Source organism: Podarcis tiliguerta, assembly GCF_965153285.1.
Source record: "Podarcis tiliguerta genome assembly, chromosome: 5".
NCBI lineage: Eukaryota > Metazoa > Chordata > Lepidosauria > Squamata > Lacertidae > Podarcis > Podarcis tiliguerta.
In genome coordinates this window covers 17,801,174-17,826,342 of record NC_139538.1, presented here as the reverse complement: position 1 = coordinate 17,826,342, position 25,169 = coordinate 17,801,174, and the positions used below count along the sequence as shown (strand labels likewise).

The window sequence follows — 25,169 nt, the reverse complement described above, 5'->3', positions numbered from 1 at the left end:
GTACCACTATATTCATCTTAGTCCAGAAATAATGTTTTATGGGTAAGAACTTGTAAGTGAGCTCCCTTCCCCACACAAGTAATGTGCTTCTTTTTTATGTCCTCTTCTGAATAGCACAGTGATTAGCATGCTGCATTAGGACCGGGTAAACTAGGATTCCAATCCCCAATCAGCAATGCAGCTCAGTGCACTAGTCACTAACTCTCATCTGCATACTATCCCTTGCTTTTTCTTGTAGGACTAATTGCAGTCGTTAACAGGTTTACCATAACCATTGAGTCAATCACCCATCTCCTACTACCCTACTGAGAAAAACCCCACCCCACCCTCCCACTATATATAAGGGTCTGGTGACTTCTGTTCTATTGTATCTGAAGAAGTGTGCATGCATACGAAAGCTTATACCACGAACAAACTTAGTTGGTCTCTAAGGTGCTACTGGACAGTTTATTATATATATATATGTATATGTATATATGTGTGTATATATATATATGTGTGTGTGTGTGTGTGTGTGTGTGTGTGTGTATCCCCACTTTATGGGGTTTCTGAAAAGGTAATATGGGTGATAACCACACAGGATGCCCTGAGCATCTTGAAGAAAGGTAGGACATAAATACATTTAGAAAACTGGTGCGATGTTCCTTCTGCCCTGGTATGATCTTTAATCAAGATTTACAAAACTCCCTTCTCAACCTGGTTTCAAACTCGAGTTAAAAACGGCTCTGTTTAGCAAGACTGTCACTGTGGATGTAACACAATATTATGATCGATGCTGAAAAGAGTAAGGCAGAGGAATTTGCACTAGGAAAAAATGGGGGGAAATGTGTGCCTGAGACCCATGGGCTGCTCCCAATTTTTAAGCAACCAGTGACAGAATCTTACAATCCTACCATGAGTCCACATGTAATAAGATCATTTTTCTATAAAGTGGCTTGTTCATATTTGGTGTATAATTTTACTCAGGCTGCTTCCCATCCCCAAGCTTAGAAAGGCAAATTCAGAAACTTAAATGGTTTCCAACTGTGCAGTTCATGCATGTAAAGCCCAAATAAGAAGCATTTACTGTGCGTTATATAATTCATCCCCACCCCGCAACTTCCATTACTATGGCAACTTACGGTGTGGCTGTATTTTATGTGATTTACTCCCTAATATACATGAAAAGTAAAGCGGGTTGATGAAAAGTGGACTTCAAGAAGTCGAAAAAGAAAGAATCATCACAGGCAGCCCTATCCATTAGCGTTACATAGAAACCTGGTTCTCCCCAAATCCAAAATCTTTAATCATAGCAAGAAAATACATTTTCACAAACTAATTCAACAGACTTGTCAGCAAGGGCAGCTGTTCTTTGCAATAACTAAAGATTCTCAGGTGTAAGGGAAATTAGCACCTGTTCTCATTTTAGTTCTTCAGCCTCCAGGAAGACATACTTCCTACCAGGCTCCCAGTAGGGATAACTCTTTCAAAAACGACATCCTTGATTTTGCCATCTCCACATTCTTTTGATTTGCTTGCTCAACTTAGAAAACTTTATTGAAGACGTTTCAGACTCTAGGCTGCATTCAGATTTGGGCTTTAGTTTTTCTGCTTAGTAATGCTAGCACTTCTGCCCCAATTCCTAATGTTCCTTTTGCACTGCAATACCTGTTGTGTTACAGAACCGTGGCTTCTGGATTGATATGCCATATCACATTAGATAATACGCATTTCGAAAGAACTGCATGCTGGGATACCACCTCAAATTTTGTCACATGAAATTAACACCCGAAATTCCCATGATTTTTTGAGCTGGCGGGGTTGCAAATGGATCTTTAACCCCCCGGAAACAATTGACATGGAAAATCAGGCGTAAACTCAAATTCATTGCTCTGCCCACTTCCTCTACCTACTTGTGACATTCAGTCTCCGGAAAGAGGTTTTCCATGGGGAGATATGGCTCTCAGGCTAAAAGCGTTCTCCAACATGAGCTTGTTGTAATTCTAGCTAAAGATATCTCCAAGTTCACAGCATCAACATTCAGAGAACAAATTTCAAGTTACTCCAAATTTATGCCACTCCTGTCGGGGCATTTGTCAGTCGCTGTGAGTTATACCCATCGGATATAATAAGTCTATTAATATTTACATAGTTATTCAACTCCATTCATATATTCTGCTAGTGGCACGGGACCTGCTTCCCCAAGCCGAGATCACATTACAATAATAGCACACATATGAATAAAGGGCAAATTTCCCAACTGATCAGACCTATTATGCTTACATATGGTATGCCCGCTTCCCGATTCCTTTCAATCGCGGCTCTCAGGTCAGCAATGTCAGTGTAACCCCAGCGACAGATCTGGAACCCAAGATTCCAGTAGGCAGGCATTCGTGGAAGTCCTATCAGCTGCAAGTTTAAGACATGAAAAGAAGATAAAAGGTAGTTTTTGCATCACTGTATTTCTAAATGAAAGCAACAGTTTAGTGGAAGATGGGCAAAAAAACCCCAGTCTGCCCAAATTTGGTAATGGGGGCTTTCCCCTTCCAAATAGGCTGTTGCCTTCAGATAATCTGTCTACCATTGATTCTTATACCATTGTTTGGACTACAGTGGGGGGAGGAGGAGCTGGGGTTGGAATGGGACTATTAGCAGTGTCAGCCAGGAGCAGACTCCCTTAGTTTGAACTACTGTTACACTAAGGAGGACATTAGATTTGAACACATAAACAAGATAAAAGGGGAAGAAATCAAGGGAAGAGAAAGGGAGCGTAGTATAAAATCCAAAGAGCACAGGAGTAGTTAATTTGAAAATCATTTACTGCATCCTGGAGTCTTTGGTTCGTTGTTTCTTTTGTCTTCAAGGGCATAATTAAAGGCATTTATCGCACATGGGCGTGTTCAGTTTTGGCTCAAAGAAAGGGAATATGCATAAAAATAATGATTAACACATTGCTTGACTAAAAGTAACACTGCCCCTGGAAACTGCTTTGCACAGATAATGGTAAAATCTTGCATGCCACAGAAGCATACCGAGAGATATTCTTGAACAACTTGCTCTGGAGTATTTCCCAAGAAGACATAGAAATCTAGAATCCCACCAATTGTTCTGTATGTAACAGCTGGAACAGGTTGGAGAGCAAAATCTGCCAGGGGAAGAAAAAGCATATTAAGGTGAGCTAAAACAAAAGCATTCTCCTTTGCCATGCTGGCGGGATCATTTTGCAATGTGAGGGAGATGATAGCACACCTGTGAGTAATGTCTTATTTCTGAATTGTTGGGTCACATCATGCGTGGGAATCACTTCACTATCAATCTGGGCCCTGCAGTTCTTTGTATTTAGAGTTAATGATTAATAGAAAGTGATCCATGACTATAATTCACAACTGGATTACATTTTCACTATGCAAACCTGCTGGCCTACAAATGTTGTTGAACTCCAACTCCCTTCAGCCCCAGCCAATAATGTACCCCAATAATACAGTATATGAATGACACAATGTTGTGGGAGGATAATGTAAATAACTGGAGAGAATTCATAAATGCTTGTGCTGTTTCAATATGGTAAAGACCAAACAGGTTTCCCAGAAAGGCTGCTGGGAAATTCATGTGGGCAGTTTAAAATAATAATACTTTATACAGTGGACACTCGGGTTGCAAACATGATCTGTGTGGGAAGCACGTTCGCAACCCGCAATGCCGCATCTGCACATGCGTGGGTTGCGATTTGGCGCTTCCGCGCATGTGCAAAGTGTGATTTAGTGCTTCTGTGCATGCACAAAGCACGATTTAGCACTTCTGTGCATGTGCAAGTGCCAAAACCTGGAAGTAACCCGTTCCGGTACTTCCAGGTTAGGCACGGTGTGCAACCCGAAATTGTGCAACCCGAAGCATCCGTAACCCGAGGTATGACTGCATTTTGAGTTTTTCCAACACTTTTGAAGAACTTCAGTCTTCAGTATATTCTGTGAAATTAACTCCCCAGCTTCGCCATGTAGGAATTTTGGATGCAACGGTGAATCCAGTTTCAATATTGTTGAAGCTTGGCTCCTACTCCTCCCAGTCTTCCTCTCTTAAGCCAGTGCTTCCTTTCATCCACCACCATGAGCTAACAACATAATTTCATTGGGCACAAAGTAATCTAAGATTTCTCAGAAGAGAGCTTTTGGGGAAAGCGAATTTTGCCTTCCCCACACACCATTATACTACCCACGTGTGAAGAATTTGGGGAGGCCAATTTGTAAAACTTGAACATTCTGAGACTTTTCTGGATTCCTTATCTACCCACAAAATACATGGGGGACCTCCTTGGCAAATTTATATAATCAGATGTCAAAGAAGTAAACAACTGTCTGACTTTTAGAAGACATCTGAAGGCAGCCCTGTTTAGGGAAGCTTTTAATATTTGATGAATCGTTGTATTTTAATATTCTGCTGGAAGCCACCCAGGGTGGCTGGGGAAACCCAGCCAGATGGGCGGGGTATAAACAAATTTATTATTATTATTATTATTATTATTAGTAACCACTTTGCTTTTCTCTAACATATTCTGTATTTGTAGCAAATACAATGATTTATTGATTTAATAAATCACAGATTTGATTTTAATCCAATGGCTATTTTTATATCTGATATTTTCCAGGTGACAAAAATCCTGCAATTGCTGCAATTGCTTTACTATAATGATAGCCTAGAGTGTCATTTAAGAATGATAATTTCTAAGGCGTCAGAGGCATCTTTCCATATGTAAAATAATGCAGGAGAACGGGAAGCTCCCTGATCAAAAGCACGATGAGAAGCATAATCACATTCATAATCCTTACCCATGGCATTGCTGTTCATAAAGAATACACCAAAGGAATGTCCACTGCCATCTTCCAGGCATAAGAAGAAAGTCTGCGCACCATACAGGTTGTGCATCTCCTTTGGGAGGGGGAAATAGCAATTTAAAATGTGCAGAGCCCATATGCATGTCATGAATCTTCAAAACCTCTTTGGAAATGCAGTTTAAAAGGCTTTATAAAATCTAAAGAATCAAAATGAGATGACTGAACTAAATTTCGTTCCCTAGGATTCACATCCCTAATACTGATCAGTATCATTTATCTTGGTAATCCAGCATAAAATCTTGGTTTACTGTTTTGAGCGGAGGGCCATCTAGTTGAGACAGATGTACTGGAACTTAGTCCAGGACCAAATGAATGAAATTAAATGAGCTCATTTTTATCAAGTTGGCTTAATTCAGCTGTATTAAAGGTCATGGTTAGGTTGACCAGTAAATTTCCATTCAGGTTGTGTCCCTTTTTAATGACCCTGTTTATTTAGAACCAGCTTTTTAAGAGCAAATATGGGGAAAGTTCTACAGGCTCAATTCCTGCTGTTAAAGGCATGAGTGTGGGGTCAGTTGAAAGCTGTCAATTATAAATTAAGTTCTGATTCTAATGCCAATTTCTGATGTGGGGAAATCAGTAAATGGTTCTTTTGAGCCCTCATCATCTTCAAATTGGTCCACCTGAAGAAGTACATTGGGGTTGTATCTAACACCATATTTCATTTCACAGAAGACTCTTTGATCTTGGTGAAGGGTTCTATGAATGGAAGATAATTTTGGCAAACTCCTATTTTTCTTACACTAGTGGTTTCTAAACTCCTCCTCGCCCAATGGATTACTTGGAAATTGTTCTGGGTCTTGGCAGACCACTTAATTGTTTTGTTCTGCAAGAACATGCTATAGTTGATAGGTAAAGGTAAAGGTACCCCTGCCCGTACAGGCCAGTCTTGACAGACTCTAGGGTTGTGCGCTCATCTCACTCTAGAGGCCGGGAGCCAGCGCTGTCTGCAGACACTTCCGGGTCACGTGGCCAGTGTGACAAAGGAGCTCTGGCGAACAGGCACCAGAGCAGCACACGGAAACGCCGTTTACCTTCCTGCCAGTAAGCGGTCCCTATTTATCTACTTGCACCTGGGGGTGCTTTCGAACTGCTAGGTTGGCAGGGGCTGGGACCAAGCGACGGGAGCGCACCCCGCCGTGGGGATTCGAACCACCAACCTTTCGATCGGCAAGTCCTAGGCACTGAGGCTTTTACCCACAGCGCCACCCGCGTCCCAGCGCCACCCGCGTCCCAGCTATAGTTGATAAATCATTGCTAATTCTGATCAGACAACTAAAATTGTGTTGTGGTTTTTCCTCTTGCAATGGGCATAAACCTCAGCATTCCAGAAGTCAAGAATTTTCTTTGAACAATTGGTAGCAATGTCAGGTCTGGATAATTTATGTTCTTATGCAGTTTCTTAGAGAGGCAGTTTCAGTGATAAACACATAGCAGCATGTTTGAGCAGAAACTGGCAGTTTCTTCATAATACATAGACATATGGCTCAGACAGAATGCCATATGAGGCATTCAATCCTATTAAAATCATGAGTAAGAATTCTAGTCAAAATATTTCAGATGCAATTCCTTTCACGGGTAATATTGAAAGCTTAGACTTCACCTCAAAATAAGCAAGAGATTTGGAGGCCTTGCTAATAGTGCCCTTTAACAACTGTAACTTCCATCCGATTATAGGAAGAAATGTTTTCACATTTCAAACACATTTGCTCCATTTGCATGTCTGATTCATCTTTCACCTTGTAATAAAACATTTTATTTGTCCCTTACTCCAATAGGTGCAGCATCCCGAGTGAAAATGGGCCACGTTTTCCAGTTAAAATCATGCCGATACTGCCTGTGGATCTGTTCTCCGATACCATAAACGTTCCAGCTTGGCAGTCTGATGGAGAGCTGCAGAAACTGGTCAGAATACACAAGCGGTCCTATACTGGTGTCAAACCTGTTTGAAGAGGGACAAGAACATAAGTGGAGCCTGGGACCTCATGGTAAAGTGTGGGTAAGAAATATACCAAATAAATGAAGTGCCTAAATATTTTCAATATAGTAGGACTATGTATAATCTATTAAGGGACCCAACATCTCTCTCCCTCTGAAACAAAAAATAAAGAATGTACAAGATGCCAGGGAGATTCTTTAACTCAGGACTCTAGCAGCTGAACTGTAGCAATACCTTAACTCCTGTACCATCAGCACTCTGGGTCTTCTGGAAGTCACACATCCTAAACCTTAAAGAAAAGAGTGGCTTCTAGGATGCAGTTCCAGCTTGAAAAGTATCAGCTGACATGCCAGCGTGATTGTTGTTAGCTGATTCCCCAAGCCAACAGGAACTTCCCAGGCTCTATGGAGGCCTTGCCTTCACATCAGCTCACCAGTCTAAGCAACTTGCCTTAAGTGTGAGGACTCTGCCTGCTTTCCTACTTTCTCTGTTGAACTGCTGCCTCAGAACATGATCCGTGTTATCATATGTTGGTGCTGGTGCTGACCTTGAATGCCCTAAACAGCCTCGGTCCAGTATATCTGAAGGAGCGCCTCCACCCCCATCTTTCTACCTGGACACTGAGGTCCAGCACCGAGGGCCTTCTGGTGGTTCCCTCGCTGTGAGAAGCCAAGTTACAGGGAACCAGGCAGAGGGCCTTCTCGGTAGTGGCACCCGCCCTGTGGAACGCCCTCCCACCAGATGTCAAAGAGAACAACAACTATCAGACTTTTAGAAGACATCTGAAGGCAGCCCTGTTTAGGGAAGCTTTTAATGTTTGATGCATTGCTGTATTTTAATATTCTGTTGGAAGCTGCCCAGAGTGGCTGGGGAAGCCTAGCCAGATGGCCGGGGTATAAATAATATATCATCATCATCATCATCATCATCATCATCATCATCATCATCATCATCATCATTTGACCTTGCATCTACTTCCAGTCCCTCCAGCCTTCTACTGCTATCTCAGATATTGATTTTCTGCTTGTCCCCCACCCCTTTTCATTTCCTTTACTCTACTTCTGACTGCTTCTCTGTCCCTTTTCTGCCTGACCTCCTACCTGCCTGTGGTCCCATTTGTTTCCCTTCTGTTCCTTGCCTGCCCATGCCTGATGAAGAACCACAGTTGCATCCTGAATCCAAGGGCTTACTGACTGGCTGCAGTCAGCATTGGTCAAGGTCATGCAAACATCATACACTACCAGGCTGGCTGTGCAGTGCCCTTGAAGGGCTTCTTTCACGTTTCTACAAGGAATGATGAGAAGTTCCTAGCGTCTTTTGGACCAGGCTACGACATGTTCCTGTATGAACAGGAATATATCTGTCTTGGAATATATTGAACTTATAATAGTGAAGATAAGGAAGTGAGTGGCTTCTCATCTGGATAACATCCTGATGGGAACGAGTTTTCCCATCCTCTTCTTCTATTCTTCCTCCTCAGCACCAAATTGAATGTGTCTCACTCACTTGCTTGTGCCATCTGTGAGAACTGCATCATCTCAAATTGCATGCAGAGGTAGGTTGAATGCAGTGTGTTCCTCATATGAAAATGCTCCCAAATAAAAAATATACGATAACGAAAAGAGCAAACTTTTTCTTTCTTTGTCTGATGTGGAGGTCATTTTTACATACCCTCTGACATTTCACTGATTTGTAACACCACCAAATTTATAAACTTTGAAATGGGTTCACATGATTAAACAAAGTATCTTCTGTCCATTTGTAGTAAGGACAAAAGAGAATAGCGTCAGATACGTACACGTGGAGAAAATATAATTTGAAATGTGATATAGATCTAGCTTTCTCGGTCTAAAAAGGAATGCATGTAAGTGTTTACACCCACAAGCAGCAATTCCTGTTTCAAACCACGTCCCAAAAACCCCCTGCACTTTAAAAAGATAGTGTTAAAGAGGCTAAAACCTCACAAGAGGTACTAACCAGAAGAAATCTCTCAAACACGGAACTACTCCTATTTAATTCCTCTTGTAAAAAAAAATATAGCTATAAGCTATTGTTCTCATGAATTCTCAATTGGACTGTGTAATCTGCTTCTGGCTTTTGTTAGCTATACAAAGCAGGTGTCTTGCACCTGCCTCCCAAATACATAGGATGCTTCAGAACTTTAAATTCCACAGCTCTATAGTCTAGGATTGTTTTCACTGTAATAGGTTGTGCTGAAGCCAGCTCCAAAGCTAGGAAAGGTAACTAATTAATTGTCTTTTGTTTGTCACGGTAATTGTGACCTCAAAAGGGCACAGTCGTGCTTCAGCCCTATTTTTTATTTTTGCTGCTACATGAGAGTTTATCAAGAATGGAATATATACTTTCTCTTTCCCTGTTACCTATCCCCACAACTGAGTGTTTCCAGACTATAATTTTCTTAGGTTATGAATGCACAGCTTTTGTCCAGCTGTTACAGAGGTTCCAGGCACCCAAACTATGATTAGAACATCAATTGTGAGGGAAACAAATTATTCCATTCCATTATTCGAATTATTTTGATCTCCAATGCATGTGCATAGGTTCTGTCGTTTTAAAAATGTGTTAATATTTTACTGCCTTCTCTTAAACTGCTGGTTTCAAATGACTGAGCTACTCTTAAAATGATTTAATATTCGATAGCTTATAAATAGTCATATATATTTAGTGGGAATAATAAATAAGCTTCCCTGAATGACAGCTTGCCCACTAATTCTGACTGTCACCCAATAAATGTACAACCATGGTGGACTGCTAAATTTGCCACAGGTCTCAGTGCATGCAGAGCAACGGCAAGGTCTGACAGGTCCGATTAAGCACTTTGATGTGGGTCCCAGAATAATTGCTCACTCTAGAACATTTCCCAGAATCCTTTTCAACAAGCTAACTTCCCCTAGCTAATGTGCAGGTTTCACACACGAATTTTATCAATGTGGAAAAATGTGGGAAAGGTTTCATTTATCGAGAAATATTGAGATCCGCTGCCTTATTACATTCTTTTATGTTATGGTACTAATTTTATGGGGTAATGGGGGGCAGGCATGGAAGGGACAATTAATGAACAGTTAATTGCAATGTTACTTATACTAAAAATAAAAAGGTGACTTACAGGACGTTGTTAGTGCTCATCCTGATCACACGGATGCTGAAAGGATTCTCAGTTATTTCAACTCTGTAGTTCGTATTTGTTGCTTTAGGTCCTTGAAAGGGTGAAACATTTGGATGGGGGACTTCATATCTCTTATTATCAGGATCTGTAATCTATTTTAAAAATGAAACAATTAAAACAAAGTTCATGGGGAACCCAGAATTAACTTCTACTTATTGAATACCATCTTTCCCTCATCACAATGCATTCCAAATCAGTGGTATGCATGCTACATGTTTAATGAACATAATTAATTGTGTTAAGACTGCTGTACAGTTAAACACTGTATTCATTAGCCAACTCTCTGCAGCTGTAGTTAATGAGTCCATGCAAATTTCCTGATACACTGCGTGTTCTTCAGACTCATTCATTAAAAACACATTTTTATCAATTTCATCCCATTAGCATAAACTGAATGGAAATAATTGTTTTTCTGACCAACATGTTTTCACTAACCATTATTTTTTTTTAAAAAAAAGGTGTGTTTCAATCTGTCTGCGATAAAATCGAAAGAAGTAGGAGACTTTCATTCTCCACTTCTACTACCTCAAACCTTTACAATGATGACTCTCAATCAGCTTATAAAATCACAGAATTGTAGAGTTTAAGGGTCATTTGATCCAACCCGCTTAAATTTGGGGGACATACATGACCAGATGTGTATTGGGGGGGGGAGTACAAGGGGGTACTGCTCCACTGGAATTGGAACAAGCAGAGTGCTTTGACTCATTTTGTTTTTAGAAAGTATCAGTCTTGGCAAGCCCTTGAAGAACAAGAGGCATGAAACCAAACAAGCACCAATCTAACCAACTTCCTTGTGAGAAATGAACACACTCTCATCTTTCAGTATGGGGAAGTTTCACTAGTTAACATTCTGTCTGCCAGACACTTTAATACGTGTGTGATCCCTGATTTATTTCTGCAGTATTGATTGAAAAAAGGTTTTCCCGCCTGTGCCTTATATTTACCAAAGCAAAGTATATTTTATGCATTTTTTTGGCCCTCTTTGGCAGGTACACCAGACCCAGGACATTTTGTTGAACTCCTATGTGTGGTCTAATTTCTAATCTTGGCCCCACCTGCAGTATACATTTAAAGCAGAATCATACCACTTTAAGCAGTTGTGGCTTCCCTCAAAATTCCTGGGAAATGTAGTTTGTTAAGGGTGATGAGAGTTTTTAGGAGACCCCTATTCCCCTTCCCAGGGATGCGGGTGGCACTGTGGGTTAAACCACTGAGCCTAGGACTTGCCGATCAGAAGGTCGGCAGTTCAAATCCCCGCGATGGGGTGAGCTCCCATTGCTCGGTCCCTGCTCCTGCCAACCTAGCAATTCGAAAGCACGTCAAAGTACAAGTAGATACAGTGGTGCCTCGCAAGACGAAAAGAATCCGTTCCGGGAGTCTTTTCGTCTTGCGGTTTTTTCGTCTTGCGAAGCAAGCCCATTGACGGAGTAGCGCTATTAGCGCTATTGGCTAAAAAAGGGCTAAAAACGGCTTTTGGGGGGGGGATTAGCGGTTTTGCTGCTAAAATGCTTTTAGCAGCTTAGCGATTCAGAATAAGGGGTTTGGGAGCAAAAAAAAAATTTTTTTTGTCAATTTTCATCTTGCAAAGCAAGCCCATAGGGAAATTCGTCTTGCAAAGCACCTCTGCAGACGGAAAACCCTTTCGTCTTGCGGGTTTTCCGTCTTGCGAGGCATTCGTCTTGTGGGGCACCACTGTAAATAGGTACTGCTCCAGCAGGAAGGTAAACGGCGTTTCCGTGCGCTGCTCTGGTTCGCCAGAAGCGGCTTAGTCATGCTGGCCACATGACCTGGAAGCTGTACGCTGGCTCCCTCGGCCAATAAAGCGAGATGAGCGCCGCAACCCCAGAGTTGGCAATGACTGGACCTAACGGTCAGGGGTCCCTTTACCTTTACCTTATTCCCCTCCCAGAGCTGCAGTTCTCAGAGTGGTTTAACAGGCAATCCCTATGCCCAGGGAACTCTGGGAAATGTAGCTCCTCTGGTGCAGATCTCCAGGGTTTCAGAAGAGGAACTGTCTCGTCCTAAGTAGAGATGAACCTGGGACCTTCTGGATACAAAACAAATGTTGTACCACTGAGCTATGAGCCTTCTCCTATATTGAACTCTCCTGCAATGAAGATACTTGGGCAGTCTAAGGATTAGCTACTCACTGCTGGAGATGCTCAGCTAATAACTGCTTTTGTCACCACCGGGAAATCTCAGCACTCTGCAACCTTGCTAAGATTTACCCCAATTTCCAAATAATTGTGTTTATATTGATATTCGTTTTCAAATACCACATGCCAGATTCAGCAACCTGACAATATGTGATTTTCAATGACAGCTTTTCAAGTGAATATTTGGAAATTATCGGGAAATTTGACAGTGACAATGTGAACAGGATGCCCACAGTATTCTGATATAAATCTGACAGGTCCTGTTGCAGCATATATTCATGTAGAATGATCTTCAATATGTCTTAAGTTTTAAAGAGCTTTGGAAGGTTACTTTGGGTCTGTTTGAGACATAATATTCTATAATGTGTGCTTCCTTTAGTAATAAAATCACAGTCTACTTTGAGGGATTCCCTAAACCCTCATAAAGATTTATTTACAAAACATGCAATATGGAACCAATGTTGTCATTTACTTTTCTCTTTCTTTAACTATGTAAGGTAAACGTAAACGTAAAGGACCCTGGATGGTTAAGTCCAGTGAAAGGCAACAATGGGGTGCAGCACTCATCTCGCTTTTCAGGCCGAGGGAGCTGGTGTTTGTCCACAAGCAGCTTTCTGTGTCATGTGGCCAGCATGACTAAATTGCTACTGGCACACGGAGGACTGTGACGAGTGCACAGAAACACCGTTTACATTCCCGCTGCAGCAGTACCTATTTATCTACTTGCACTGGTATGCTTTCAAACTACTAGGTTGGAAGAAGCTGGGACAGAGCAATGGGAGCTCACCCCATTGCAGGGATTTGAACTGCCGTTCTTCTGATCGGCAAGCCCAAGAGACTCAGTGTTTAGACCACAGTGCCATCCGTGTCCTTTTACCACATACGTGTATGATGGAGCTGCAGTGTGAAATGCCTTTGATCAACATGCAACCCAATTCTGAGTGTGACCCATCAGTTGGGCTATTGCTTTAATAAACAATCTAACCTTGAACCGGAAGCGGTTTGCGGTCTGATATTCTGCAGTCAGGACAAGCCTTTCAATATCGTTTCCGAACAAGGATGGCGCAGGTATTCTTGTCAGTGTAGTTTCAAATCCTTATCAAGAAAAAGAAGTGATAAACAAAGGAGTGCTGCTTCCAATATTGCCTAAACCTATGTAGCACAGGAGTCAACAACTAACAGCTCTTGGGCCAAATGCATCACCAGGATACCTACCCATAGGCAAAATAGAAACATGGAAGTAGCAAGTGAGACAATGGATTTGCTGATAGACAATTTGGGTCAATCCCATTGTCTTCTGCAAGCAGCCATTCAGGGGATGAAGTCACGGCTGTAGCGTATTTAAGTGCTTAACTTCACAGTTTTAGTATCCTTTTTTGTTTTGTGTTTTTGTTAACAACCATGTGATGGAGAACAAATTCTTTGGAGAGACTTTCAACCTCAGTCTGCATTATGCATATCAAACAGCAGATCAGCCTAGTGGTGCTGGCTTCCATACTATTTAATGAAAGAGTGTGCTTATTATTCCTGGAGTACAACCTTCTTCTGCCTACCTGTTTCTGTGTCTGTCTGGCCTCCTTCCACTTGGTATCCATGGCTGTTGGAAAAGTAGCACCAGGGTATGCTTGTTTCATTCTGAGGGCTCCAGCAGCAGCCGCGGAGCGTGCATATGTCCTACATTATAAAGAGAGAAAAGTGACATTACTTCAGAAGCAGCAATACTCTCTAAATTTGTTTTCTGGACAATGGCATGAGCCCACAGGACTCATTTATGTCATTGCTTTGTAAATGCTCATGCCAGCAGATTAAATTGTCGTCTTCTGCAATTTTGGCATTATCCATGAATGGAAAGAAAGCTTCCATTCTGTGACTCAGGGAGCAATCCTATGCATAGGAAGCTAGTGTAAAGCAATCTGGTGCAAGTTAAGCCAGTGTGAAGTTGCACCAGATCCAAACCACATTGAGTGGCAGCGATGCCCCATTAAGCTGGCAGAGACAGACGCCCTGGATCCCTGGTGTCCTCTTATCACATCATTCAGGAACACAAGAGCTGTAGCATTCTTGAGATACTCAGGAAACTCATTTCATTGCTCTGGATTAATTCTAAAGCAGACTTGGGCAGGTCCACTGATCATTAAGTGGAAGTGAAATGACTGAACACTTCAGAAAAGTTCAAATTTAAGCCCTATTATGCAGACTGAATAGTTATGCAAATACCTCTGCTCATCTTCCAGTTGCAAGAGCCAATTCTAAACTTTCCGACATTCACCTTTTATATAGCCAAGGGGGAGAATTATACATGTTCAATCACATCTTTCCCATTCTGCAGACATTTCTGCGCCAACAACAACAAAAAATACAATGGTCGCATTCTCTGGGATGAAGTGCTCACTCCTTCATTTCTATCACATTCATTCAGTGACGACCTCTCTTCCCACACCAATTCGTAAAAGAGGACTTTAAAACATTCAGACAATTGCCATATCAATCAAGAATCAACTGCGAAGCAACCTTTGGATGTTATCCCATAATCTCTGTGATTCATCTTACAGTACATTGTAAACTAATGAATTTATATAGAAGCTCTTAATCACCAACACACATTTGCCTTCACAGAAAGGCTAGTTCCTTATCACAAGGAAATTGCCCGTTAACAAGAGAAATATTTGGAAGGAAAATTGTTTGTGCACACTTCTGAAGCTCTTAACCCAACCCCCACCCTGGTCTTCCAACAACCAACTTCAATTGCACAGCTTCTGTATTTCAATTCCCCATTTCAATTATCAGCATTTCATGAGTTTGATCCATGATTTTTTTTTTTAATGCAAAAATTGATGGTCTGTACGTGAGAAAGTTTCTGTGAGATCCATACGTTTTTGCACCTGCTCACCTGTTTTCCCCAGTCTGTTGTTCCTTAAGGAATAGCATAAATTGAAAGGGTTTATTCAAGCTGGGCAAGGTTCACATAAGTAACACAATGACATTAGAGTGCTCTGTATCCAATAATTTCTGGCTACATGGAAAATCCACATGCACACACAGAGAGAGTGAGTGAATGGAGCTCTGTCTTTGCCCTCACTTTGAACAGTAAAATAAAGATAAGCAGTAGCCTCCAATACTGACACACCACAGTGGTAGCTTCACTGCCCAACACAACCTCGTTGCAAAACATTTAACCCAGTCTAGAAGGAATCACATGAAGTTGGGCATGACTAAATGCAGATGATTATACAAGTTCAGATGAGCATGAATGCACATTCTCATTCTACCTTCATTGACCAGACACACCTTCTACCTGTAAGCCTGGTAGGACAGCTAAGGCCACAGGGAGAGCTTGACCACAGTACTAAAGGCATTGTGGCTCCAAGACTGGATTACTGCAGTGCGCTCTATGTGGGAGTGCACTCCTTGGCAGTGGTGAGGTCTAAAAGGAGGTTTCTCAAGGTCTCAGCCTTTGCTTGCAAAATGCACCTTTATTCCTCCATTTCTTTTTCCTTGTTGGGAAAGGCAGAGAGAAAGGTGTGCTTGCAAACAAAGGCAGGGGACTGCTGGAGAAGTCCTCTCCATTGCCCTTGCTTCCGAAACACATCTTCATTTCCCTGTTTCTCATAAAGCAAAGGGGCAGAGGCAAATTTTGGGCAGTGCAACCAGTTCCATCACACTGGGTGCTGAGCCTAAAGGTAAAGGGACCACTGACCATTAGGTCCAGTCGTGACTGACTCTGGGATTGCGGCACTCATCTCGCTTTATTGGCCGAGGGAGCCGGTGTACAGCTTCCAGGTCATGTGGCCAGCATGACTAAGCCACTTCTGGTGAACCAGAGCAGTGCACGGAAACGCCGTTTAACTTCCCGCTGGAGTGGTACCTATTTATCTACTTGCACTTTGACATGCTTTCGAACTGCTAGGTTGGCAGGAGCAGGGACCGAGCAACAGGAGCTTACCCCGCCGTGGAGATTCAAACCGCCGACCTTCTGATCGGCAAGCCCTAGGCTCTGTGGTTTAACCCACAGTGCCACCCGCGTCCCTGGGTGCTGAGCCTAGGGGGCGCTAAAGGGCGTCACAACAATGGCATAGTGAATTGAGCAGAATGGAAGGTGAGAGGCGGTAGGCACAGATTTTGGCCCTGGACAGAGTGTCACTGAAATTTGAAAGACCAATATCCATCCCTGAAAGGGGAGGGGAGAAGGAAGGGTATGTTTTGCCAGCAAAGGGGACTTCTTTCTTCTATTTCTTCTACCTTGAAGAAATTATGTGCTAGAAAAATTCACTTCTAAATCTATGCACCAGCATATCTGCCTTCTGCTTGCAGAGTCCCTGCAGGCCATTGAAATGTCAAGGTCTGTCACATCCCTCTATCACAGTACTCGCTGGGCCCTGGTAGCCTGTTCTGCTGCAATGTTATCTGTTGCTGTATTTTTCCTCACTTGTAAATATATACAGTGGATTGCACATTCACACTTTTCTAAGCCATACTAAGCTTTATCCACAAGGGTCCCCTGGATGTGACCTACAGTCTAATCACAATGGATTGCATCCAGTTGCCAGCATGAGTGGAAGGAAGTATTCTCCTTCCTGCTGCAGCCTCCTGTTCACTGAGGAGGAAGCAGAGAAGGCAGAGCTGCACATGATCACAACCCTGTTCTAAAGCTTCAGTGCATGGGAACAAAGATTGAATCTTCTGAAAATCTCAGTGTCCAGTTTACCTGCACAGATTTCTCGCCCTTCTCTTCTTGATCTTGATAAAAAGGTGGGCTGTACTCCCTTCCAGGTTCTGCTTTTAAAAAGCCTCAAATATTATATTATACAATTATTATATGCATAATAATATACACAGATACACTCTGTGTTTTCTAAAGTAAGTAAAGGTAAAGGGACCCCTGACCATTAGGTCCAGTCATGGCCCACTCTGGGTTTGCAGCGCTCATCTCGATTTACTGGCCGAGGGAGCTGGCGTACAGCTTCCAGGACATGTGGCCAGCATGACTAAGCCACTTCTGGCAATTCAGAGCAGCACACGGAAATGCTGTTTACCTTCCCGCCGGAGCGGTACCTATTTATCTACTTGCACTTTGATGTGCTTTCGAACTGCTAGGTTGGCAGGAGCAGGGGCCTAGCCCTGCTCACCCTGTCACGGGGATTCGAACCGCTGACCTTCTAAAGTAGCCCCCGCATAAACAGATGCATACAAGAAAGGGCAGTTGTTCTGCCTGCTCAATGGCCTTCCTTTCCCTCTCATCTCCTCCCACACATACTGCACATTTCCCAAATCTGCTCTGAAAGGTTGAGGTGAACCCCAGAACAAATATAGGTTTTGCACAGGGCAGGGGGGGGCAAGATAAGGGAAAATCAAATGTGCAAGCATAAATCATTGAGCTGACGGAATGAATCAGTTGGATATTGATCAATGCATATAATTGTATAAAAAAATACTTTGGGCAATATCTAATTAATTGGTTCTATAATGGAAGGACAGATCCTGAAGCTGAGGCTCCAATACTTTGGCCACCTCATGAGAAGAGAAGACTTCCTGGAAAAGACCCTGATGTTGGGAAAGATGGAGGGCACAAGAAGAAGGGGACGACAGAGGACGAGTTGGTTGGACAGTGTTCTCAAAGCTACCAACATGAGTTTGACCAAACTGCGAGAGGCAGTGGAAGACAGGAGTGCCTGGCGTGCTCTGGTCCATGGGGTCCCAAAGAGTTGGACATGACTAAACAATAACAACAACAAATAGTGCAAGGATTTATGCTTGCACAATGGAACAGTCCCTCTTCTCCTCCCTATTCCCAGCACCCTTCCCAGATATGTTCCAGAGGGACGAGGGGCAACCCAGAATATATGTAGGGGAAAGGAGGGAAAGTTATGTTGCACAAATGTGAATTCTCATGCTGGAATCAAGCCTTAATAATAATAATAATTTATTATTTATACCCCGCCCATCTGGCTGAGTTTCCCCAGCCACTCTGGGTAGCTCCCAATCAAGTGTTAAAAACAATACAGCATTAAATATTAAAAACTGCCCTGAACAGGGCTGCCTTCAAATGTCTTTTGAAGATCAGATAGCTGCTTATTTCCTTCACATCTGAAGGGAGGGTGTTCCACAGGGTGGGCGCCACTACCGAGAAGGCCCTCTGTCTGGTTCCCTATAACCTCACTTCTCGCAATGAGGGAACCACCAGAAGGCCCTCGGCGCTGGACCTCAGTGTCCGGGCTGAACGATGGGGGTGGAGACGTTCCTTCAGGTATGCAGGACCGAGGCCGTTTAGGGCTTTAAAGGTCAGCATTTAAGTATTAATAGTTTTACAGTTATGCTACAGAAATATAGTAACACATGGGGCTTGACTTTTTCATACATATTATTTATGTTATACATGGGTTTTTGCCTAAGTGACTCAGATATAAGCAAATGTTCAATGCAAGAGGCAATCCATCGTGGGCAAAGCTTGATCAGAGCCATCAAATTCCATTTATAAATGCATTTCAAATGGGTCTCTCCTCTGTACCTAATGGGGACATTTGCACAGATGGACATATGCCTCAGGGACACCTCCGCCACTGGTAATCGGCCCACAGTCTGCAATATGACACAGCTTGCATAAATTAATTCAGAGAGTGGATTTCTTGATTAACATATCTTTGGAAATCAATCAGCCCATATCAAAAGTGAAGGGGGAGGGAACAGAAAATAACCAGTTCCTCATCAGTATTAGAAATACCTAGAGTCACCACACTACGATAATGATTGACCAAGCTAAAAAAAGATAAGAAAGTAAAAAGGTTAAAGCTTACCAACCGTTAATTTCACCTATAACCACATAAATCGTTCATGAAAGCAAATACTACTGGAGAGAGGACTTTTGCCACTGAGAAGAACTCTTATCAGACCTTCAATATCAGACCTTTCAGGAACCTTCACTGGCATAAATAAATGATAGTAGAGAGCTAATTGCTTTCTAGTTTCCCCAACTGAACAGAGGTCAATGCAGATTTTTCAAGTCCAGGAGCTGCTGACAGACCTCCTGAACCACAGAAGGCTGGCAAGCCCAAGTTTCTGGATTTCATCTGCCTGCGTTTTCATTTTCACAACAATTACTGTATATTTCCGTGTATAAGATGAGGTTTAAAGGTAAAGGGACTCCTGACGGGCGATTTGTGGCTGCCGTGAGCAGGAGATTGCCAGCGGCATTATTTGCGGGTGATTGGTGGGCACGTCAAAGTCTGCCGGCTATTTGCTGTTGCTGGAATTGGCAGGCGATTGGTGCTTCTTTTGGCAAGCGTACAAACGATTGGTTGCTTCGTTGATGTGTGTGCAATTGGCTGTGGCGGTCCTGCGGGTGATTGATTTTCAGCAATCCTCCCCCCCAGGTCAACAACTCTTGGCAATCTCCCCCTGTTTACTCAATTTGGAGTCCCAAAAAAGAGGTGCGTCTTATACACAGGACCATGTTATACACAGAAAAATGCAGCAAGTACAGACAGCGTGATATAAACCACTTGCAGATCTTTGGTAGGGGGAAAGTTGCCCTGATGTAATTAGCAGCAGCATCCAAAATAAGCAGTGGCATAGGAGCAGCCATGCTTTCTCCCATAATTTCCTCCATGGGAGTAACAGAACATGATCCAGGCAAGGGGTTGGGCTAGATGACCCTTGGTGTCCCTTCCAGTTTTACAGTTCTATGATTCTGTTATTCTTATGCATAGCAGGCCTCTTGAAATAAGGCATTACCACAATGGCAGAGTGCGGCTAGGCATCTCCTTCCTCTCTGAAATGATAATTCCATGGGGAGGAATAGCCATTTCCAATTCCTCAATCCTTCCATCCTTGCTAACTTTGTATCCTAATATGTTCTCGTCCACAGACAGCTGATAATAATAATAATAAAATTAGGGTAGGAAATCAGTTATTATTATTATTATTTGTACCTTTGTTGCCAAGGTATCTGGGATGCAATCTATTCTCTCCGACGGTTGCACAACTGGGCAAGTTGGAGAAAATTCTGCAAGAGATCAATCAATTTATCGCATTAGTTAGAGGCCAGAGCAAATATAACAAAATATAAGAATGTATTTTAAAAAGACACAAATGATGGGTGTCGAGAGCCCCAGCTTTCCTTTATCTTTTTATATCAGAAGTCTGTCACAAAAAACTAATTACTGTACTTCTGCACCAATAGGCTGAGCCTGGCATAGGCTCGGCCCTTGTTTTTATTCAAACCAACAACTCTGAATCTAAGAACTAATGTTTGAGTTTATTTTTCCTCCTCCCTGCCATTCCCTTTTCCTTCTGTGTCATCTTCTACTGTAAACCTGAGGACAGGTATTTATTGCTGAGCTTTGAAATCTTCTGTGGGAGCCCATTCAGCTATAGAGTAGAAACACTTTACATATTTTTTTACTGCATTTTTATACCACCCTTCCTCTAAACTGAGTTCAGGGTCAGGGGTGCCAACTTGAATAAAATATTGTGGGGACGCAAGGAAGCCCCGCCCTGCATAATCAGTCACATGACGCAGTGCACACCCACCATTTGACTGGGAATGTCCATCAACTTTCTGGGGGCCTGGCCCCCTCAAATATTTCATTGTGGGGGCTGAAGCCCCAATGGCTCCTAGGAGTTGGCTCCTGTGTTCAGGGTGGTGTACAACAGATATTTTACCTTACAACAAATATTAAAATGACAACACACAATGACCCCACAATAGCATGTCAATGGACGCCTGTTTCTGTTCAGAAAAAACAACAGAAATCTTTCATTTTCTGCCTTTTAAGCTAACAGCTGAAAATATCGCAGAGATTGAAATACTTCTGTACTTTTTCCCTCAGAATGTTTGGTTTAAGCTACCATGCTCTCATCTAAGGAATATTTTTCACAAAAAAGGCTTATTTCATAACAACTAATTTGTTCTTCTCCCCCACCCTTCTTCGTTCCCTCTCTCTTTTGCTATGAGACTAGAAGTCTGATTTACTTCTCAGTTCAGACAAATTACTTGTATTCAATCCAATTTGCTTAGAGTGACTATATATATATTGAAAATGAATTGTTGCTTGTTTTGCTTTCGCCCTCCTGCCAACCTGTTCATCTGCTCAGATTGAATAATGTGGTTTAAAGATGAAGATAAATGAAAAACTAAAAAGACCAGGCAGGATCCTGCTGCAGTTAAGCACTTTTAAAGCCTCACCGACTTCAGCGGAAGAGTTAAGCACATGCCAAATCTCTCCCATCAAAATCCCTGGAATGGATGCTAACTAAAGAATAATTGATTGTACCATATTATAACTACATTACAAAATATATAGTTTATTAAAATAAGCCCCTACTGGTTTGAGTGGATCCCAGCCTAAACTGAAAAGCATCAGTTTGTTTATCAGGGGAACAAACAAGAAAGAGTAAGAAAATTCCATATGTGAAATGTCCTAGGTTTATGGATGCAAGGTTTCCAGCACACAATTTCCACAAACATGGGAGAAGCATCTATCATATCTCACAGCTCAGTGCTTTGAGTGCAAAAACTCTCAGGTTCAATCTCCAGGTTGAATTCAAAAGATTGCAGTCTTAAATCTTAAGAGAGTCATTGCCTGTTGGGTGTGGACTGGTACTAATTTTCTAGAAAAAGAGGTGCTGGAACTAAGCATGATAATAGCCTCCATGTAAACTGATTAATTGGCTTAACATTCATGTCATCCATTAGTTCCTCGCTGCTGCTAACCATGAGGCAACCTGCTTCCCACAAACATTTTGAAGAAGACATATTTTCATACCTTTTCATAAAAATAAACTTGGGTTTTGAAAGGTTGGAACTTGTTCCACGTGAGATGGAAAAGAACTGTCGCCTTATAGTTCTTGAGCATCTCACCAGGAAAGATACACCATATTTGCGAGACTGCTGCAGTATCTTATCAAATGATCTATTGCTTAATTGTTAGACATGATGAACCAAATTCTTCACTTCTTAGTGGGACTAAAATCAACAAGCAAACAAAACCCATTGCTAACAGCAAGAGTATAATAACTGGGGGGCGGAGATAGTTTTATTTATTTATGTTTCAGAAAAACTATGACAACCAGTGTGCTAGATTGCCATATGACTCACTGATTGCTGAAATTCATGGATTTCTGAACCATTACCTTTGAATCCAGTATGGCCTGTTGCTAAAAGCCCAATCAAAACACTGGCAATAATCGCTGCCAAAAGGAAGAGGGTGATCAGGGAGACTTCCAATCCAGTAAATTCTTTCCTTCCCATCTAGCAAGGGAGAATGAGAGAAACAAAAACATTAAGAAAAACATAACATTAAGAAGGAACATTCGAGGAAGGCGTAAATGTCTTAAAAGCATTTGCTTGGGAGGGGGAAAGTATCCTTTGATCCCTGTAGTTAAAATATAACTATGCCGTTTTCAAAAGCACTGAATTATACGGCTTACACTCTTCTGCACCGTGCTATTAAAAGAACCATCTCCTTAATGATTGAGATGAATTTTGTGAATTTTCGTGGGGGGTCTTTTTGAGGAGAGGGAGGTCTTATCTCATGGGCCAAGGTATGTTCCTCCTGGATAGAAAACATTGCACCAGTGAAAATAGAAACACTTCCAAGAATCTTTTCCCTGTTTTGATGCCATAAAGTTCTTGAAAAATACGCAACCCTGGTTGACTATGTTTATTTGGAAAGGGAAGCCAGCATGAGCATGGACTGAAATACAATTTAAGTTTGATCTCTTAGCGTGATTTGCAAAGGGGGGTGGGGGTGGGATTTACCAGCTGCTCATCTTGGCTGAAATCCCTAGGGAGACAGAATGCTTAGTAAAGTTAGGAATGATGCCCATCTTTGACAAACAGGCACTGCTGAAGTGTTAGGGCTCCACAGCCAACTGCTCAATCTTGTGTGAAAAACAACATGGAACTATTAATGTTTAACTGTATCTAGCAATAAAAATGCATTTAAACCAGTGTCTAGCATTCAGTAAATCAGCGGCTGGATTTAGGTTTGTCAACGGGATGAACACATTTTCCCTAAAATACAACAACCCCCCTAGCTTTTTTAACATCATCAACAAAACATCCATAATGAGGATGAGTGAATGAGTGAAATTGATTTCTAAAATAATTGAGAGTGTTCAAATATCTCTGCAATGAAGTAAATAAATTTAAAAATGTATAAGTTAAAACTGAACTACCAGCTGCATTTTTTCAATTCGTTCTTACCCCCTAATCTCTGATTTTCTACATTTATGAGTTTGGAAGGCTATCAGCCACAAGAAACAAGAAATGACACAGTGCTTGCGTTTTAACAGATTGGCTTGAAATTATTGTTAAATGACAGTAACAAAGTACCGCAAAGAAAAATAAAATTGCAAATAAGAACAGAATTCAGGCAAAATTACAGTATACTGTACATTTCGTTATAGACTTTCAGAGTGACAAAAGACCCTCACATTTATGTACAATGAAAGGGGGCACAATTTATGCCAGTTTCTCCTCAATCTACAACCCCCTGTATCACATCCTAAGCCGCCCTCTGCACTGCAAGTTTCAGGGGCATATTATCAAGGGCTATAAAAGAAGGCAGAATTGTTGAGCTTTTGGGGTGAAACCTCCCTGAAAAGACTAATTTTAAGCTTTTGGAGCTGTTTCCGCTGCTTTTTTCCATCGTGCTGCCATACATCCAGGTCATGGGTAGGCAAACTAAGGCCCGGGGGCCGTATCCGGCCCAATCGCCTTCTAAATCCGGCCCGCGGATGGTCCAGGAATCAGCATATTTTTACATGAGTAGAATGTGTGCTTTTATTTAAAATGCATCTCTGGGTTATTTGTGGGATATAGGAATTCATTCATTTTTTTTTTCTTTTCAAAATATAGTCCGGCCCCCCACAAGGTCTGAGAGACAGTGGACCAGCCCCCTGCTGAAAACGTTTGCTGACCCCTGAGGTTTCCCTTGACATTTTGCTGATTCTACGCCACTTTTACACCCGAAAACCAGGAAATATCAGGAATTTTCCTGTCATATGGCAAGCCTAATATTATCTTGTCACATTCTCCACAACGTCATTACTACAATTGTTCAGCAGATAAGACACTCTATAAGAGTCAGTGCGATATATCCCCTCCTTCAATAAGGGGCCCAAATAATTTTTGCATTAAATGGGCCATAAAATAAAACGTGTGTGGTGGATTCAACCTGTTTTGTGCCACAAAGGCAGAATCTTTCAGAGTATGGGATTATCGAAAATCTATCTTGCAAGCTGCAGGCGGTAAGACATTAAATCTTGCAAGGAAAAGGGTTCTGCATAGGTGGGGATCGTAAAGCTGGTGTAAATATAGTGTCCTGGCCAAGCGAGGGTGGAATTCCCAACCCCAATGGGGAACAGGTTTTATTGGCTGAGCTACAAAGGGTTTGGAATTCAATCTCTAGGATTCTGCAATTGATTGTCTGCAATGTTTCCAATTGTGGAAGCATAAGGATCAACTTGAGTAATAGGTTCTGATTTTGCTACATTACAGTTCCCACATATTTGTCACACAGGAAGCTACTGAAACTTTCTGTTTGTTTGTTTGTTATATATTTAAAAAACCCAAGCAAACCTACCTCTATACTCCTGTGGCTTCCTCCATGTATTGCTGCCAAATAGTCCTTTGTCAGAAATGATGCCTTGCCTTGCAGACTCTTAACTATATACTGATTCCCTATCAGTTCCTTGTATTATATTTTAACTAGGCTATCAGTAGATTATACACAAAGCCACAGGCAGATTGTGGGTTCTCTTTGCAGGCAAGGGAATGATTAGTTAATTAATAATTCCCCCCCCCTTGCATATCAGTCATGCGACATTTGGCAGGTATAATCACACATGCGGTTAGGTATCGTTTCTGCATTCGCCACCTTCGCCCTGAGCCACCGTATGACTCCCAGTTTATTATTTTAATTGGACTTTTGCTTATCAGTCTTTCTCCATTTCTCCTGCTTAATGTCAGCATAAATCAGTTGAAGTTTCGTGGAGGTTAAAAAGAGATGCCTAAA

General features: G+C 42.0%; 1 protein-coding gene across 1 annotated transcript in view; it reads right to left on the bottom strand.

Annotated features, from left to right (window-relative positions):
* SI (sucrase-isomaltase) overlaps nucleotides 1-24,806 on the bottom strand; it is a 125,214-nt gene extending 100,408 nt beyond the window's left edge. The window contains exons 1-10 of the mRNA XM_083441793.1: nucleotides 24,738-24,806; nucleotides 22,282-22,399; nucleotides 20,079-20,152; nucleotides 13,707-13,827; nucleotides 13,139-13,248; nucleotides 9,935-10,086; nucleotides 6,639-6,810; nucleotides 4,803-4,902; nucleotides 3,012-3,124; nucleotides 2,263-2,388 (exon numbers count right to left, since the gene is read on the bottom strand). Coding sequence (XP_083297919.1) covers nucleotides 2,263-2,388; nucleotides 3,012-3,124; nucleotides 4,803-4,902; nucleotides 6,639-6,810; nucleotides 9,935-10,086; nucleotides 13,139-13,248; nucleotides 13,707-13,827; nucleotides 20,079-20,152; nucleotides 22,282-22,399 — 1,086 coding nt within the window. The 5' untranslated portion in view covers nucleotides 24,738-24,806. The remainder of the gene's footprint in view (nucleotides 1-2,262; nucleotides 2,389-3,011; nucleotides 3,125-4,802; nucleotides 4,903-6,638; nucleotides 6,811-9,934; nucleotides 10,087-13,138; nucleotides 13,249-13,706; nucleotides 13,828-20,078; nucleotides 20,153-22,281; nucleotides 22,400-24,737) is intronic.
* Nucleotides 24,807-25,169: the final 363 nt, after the last annotated feature.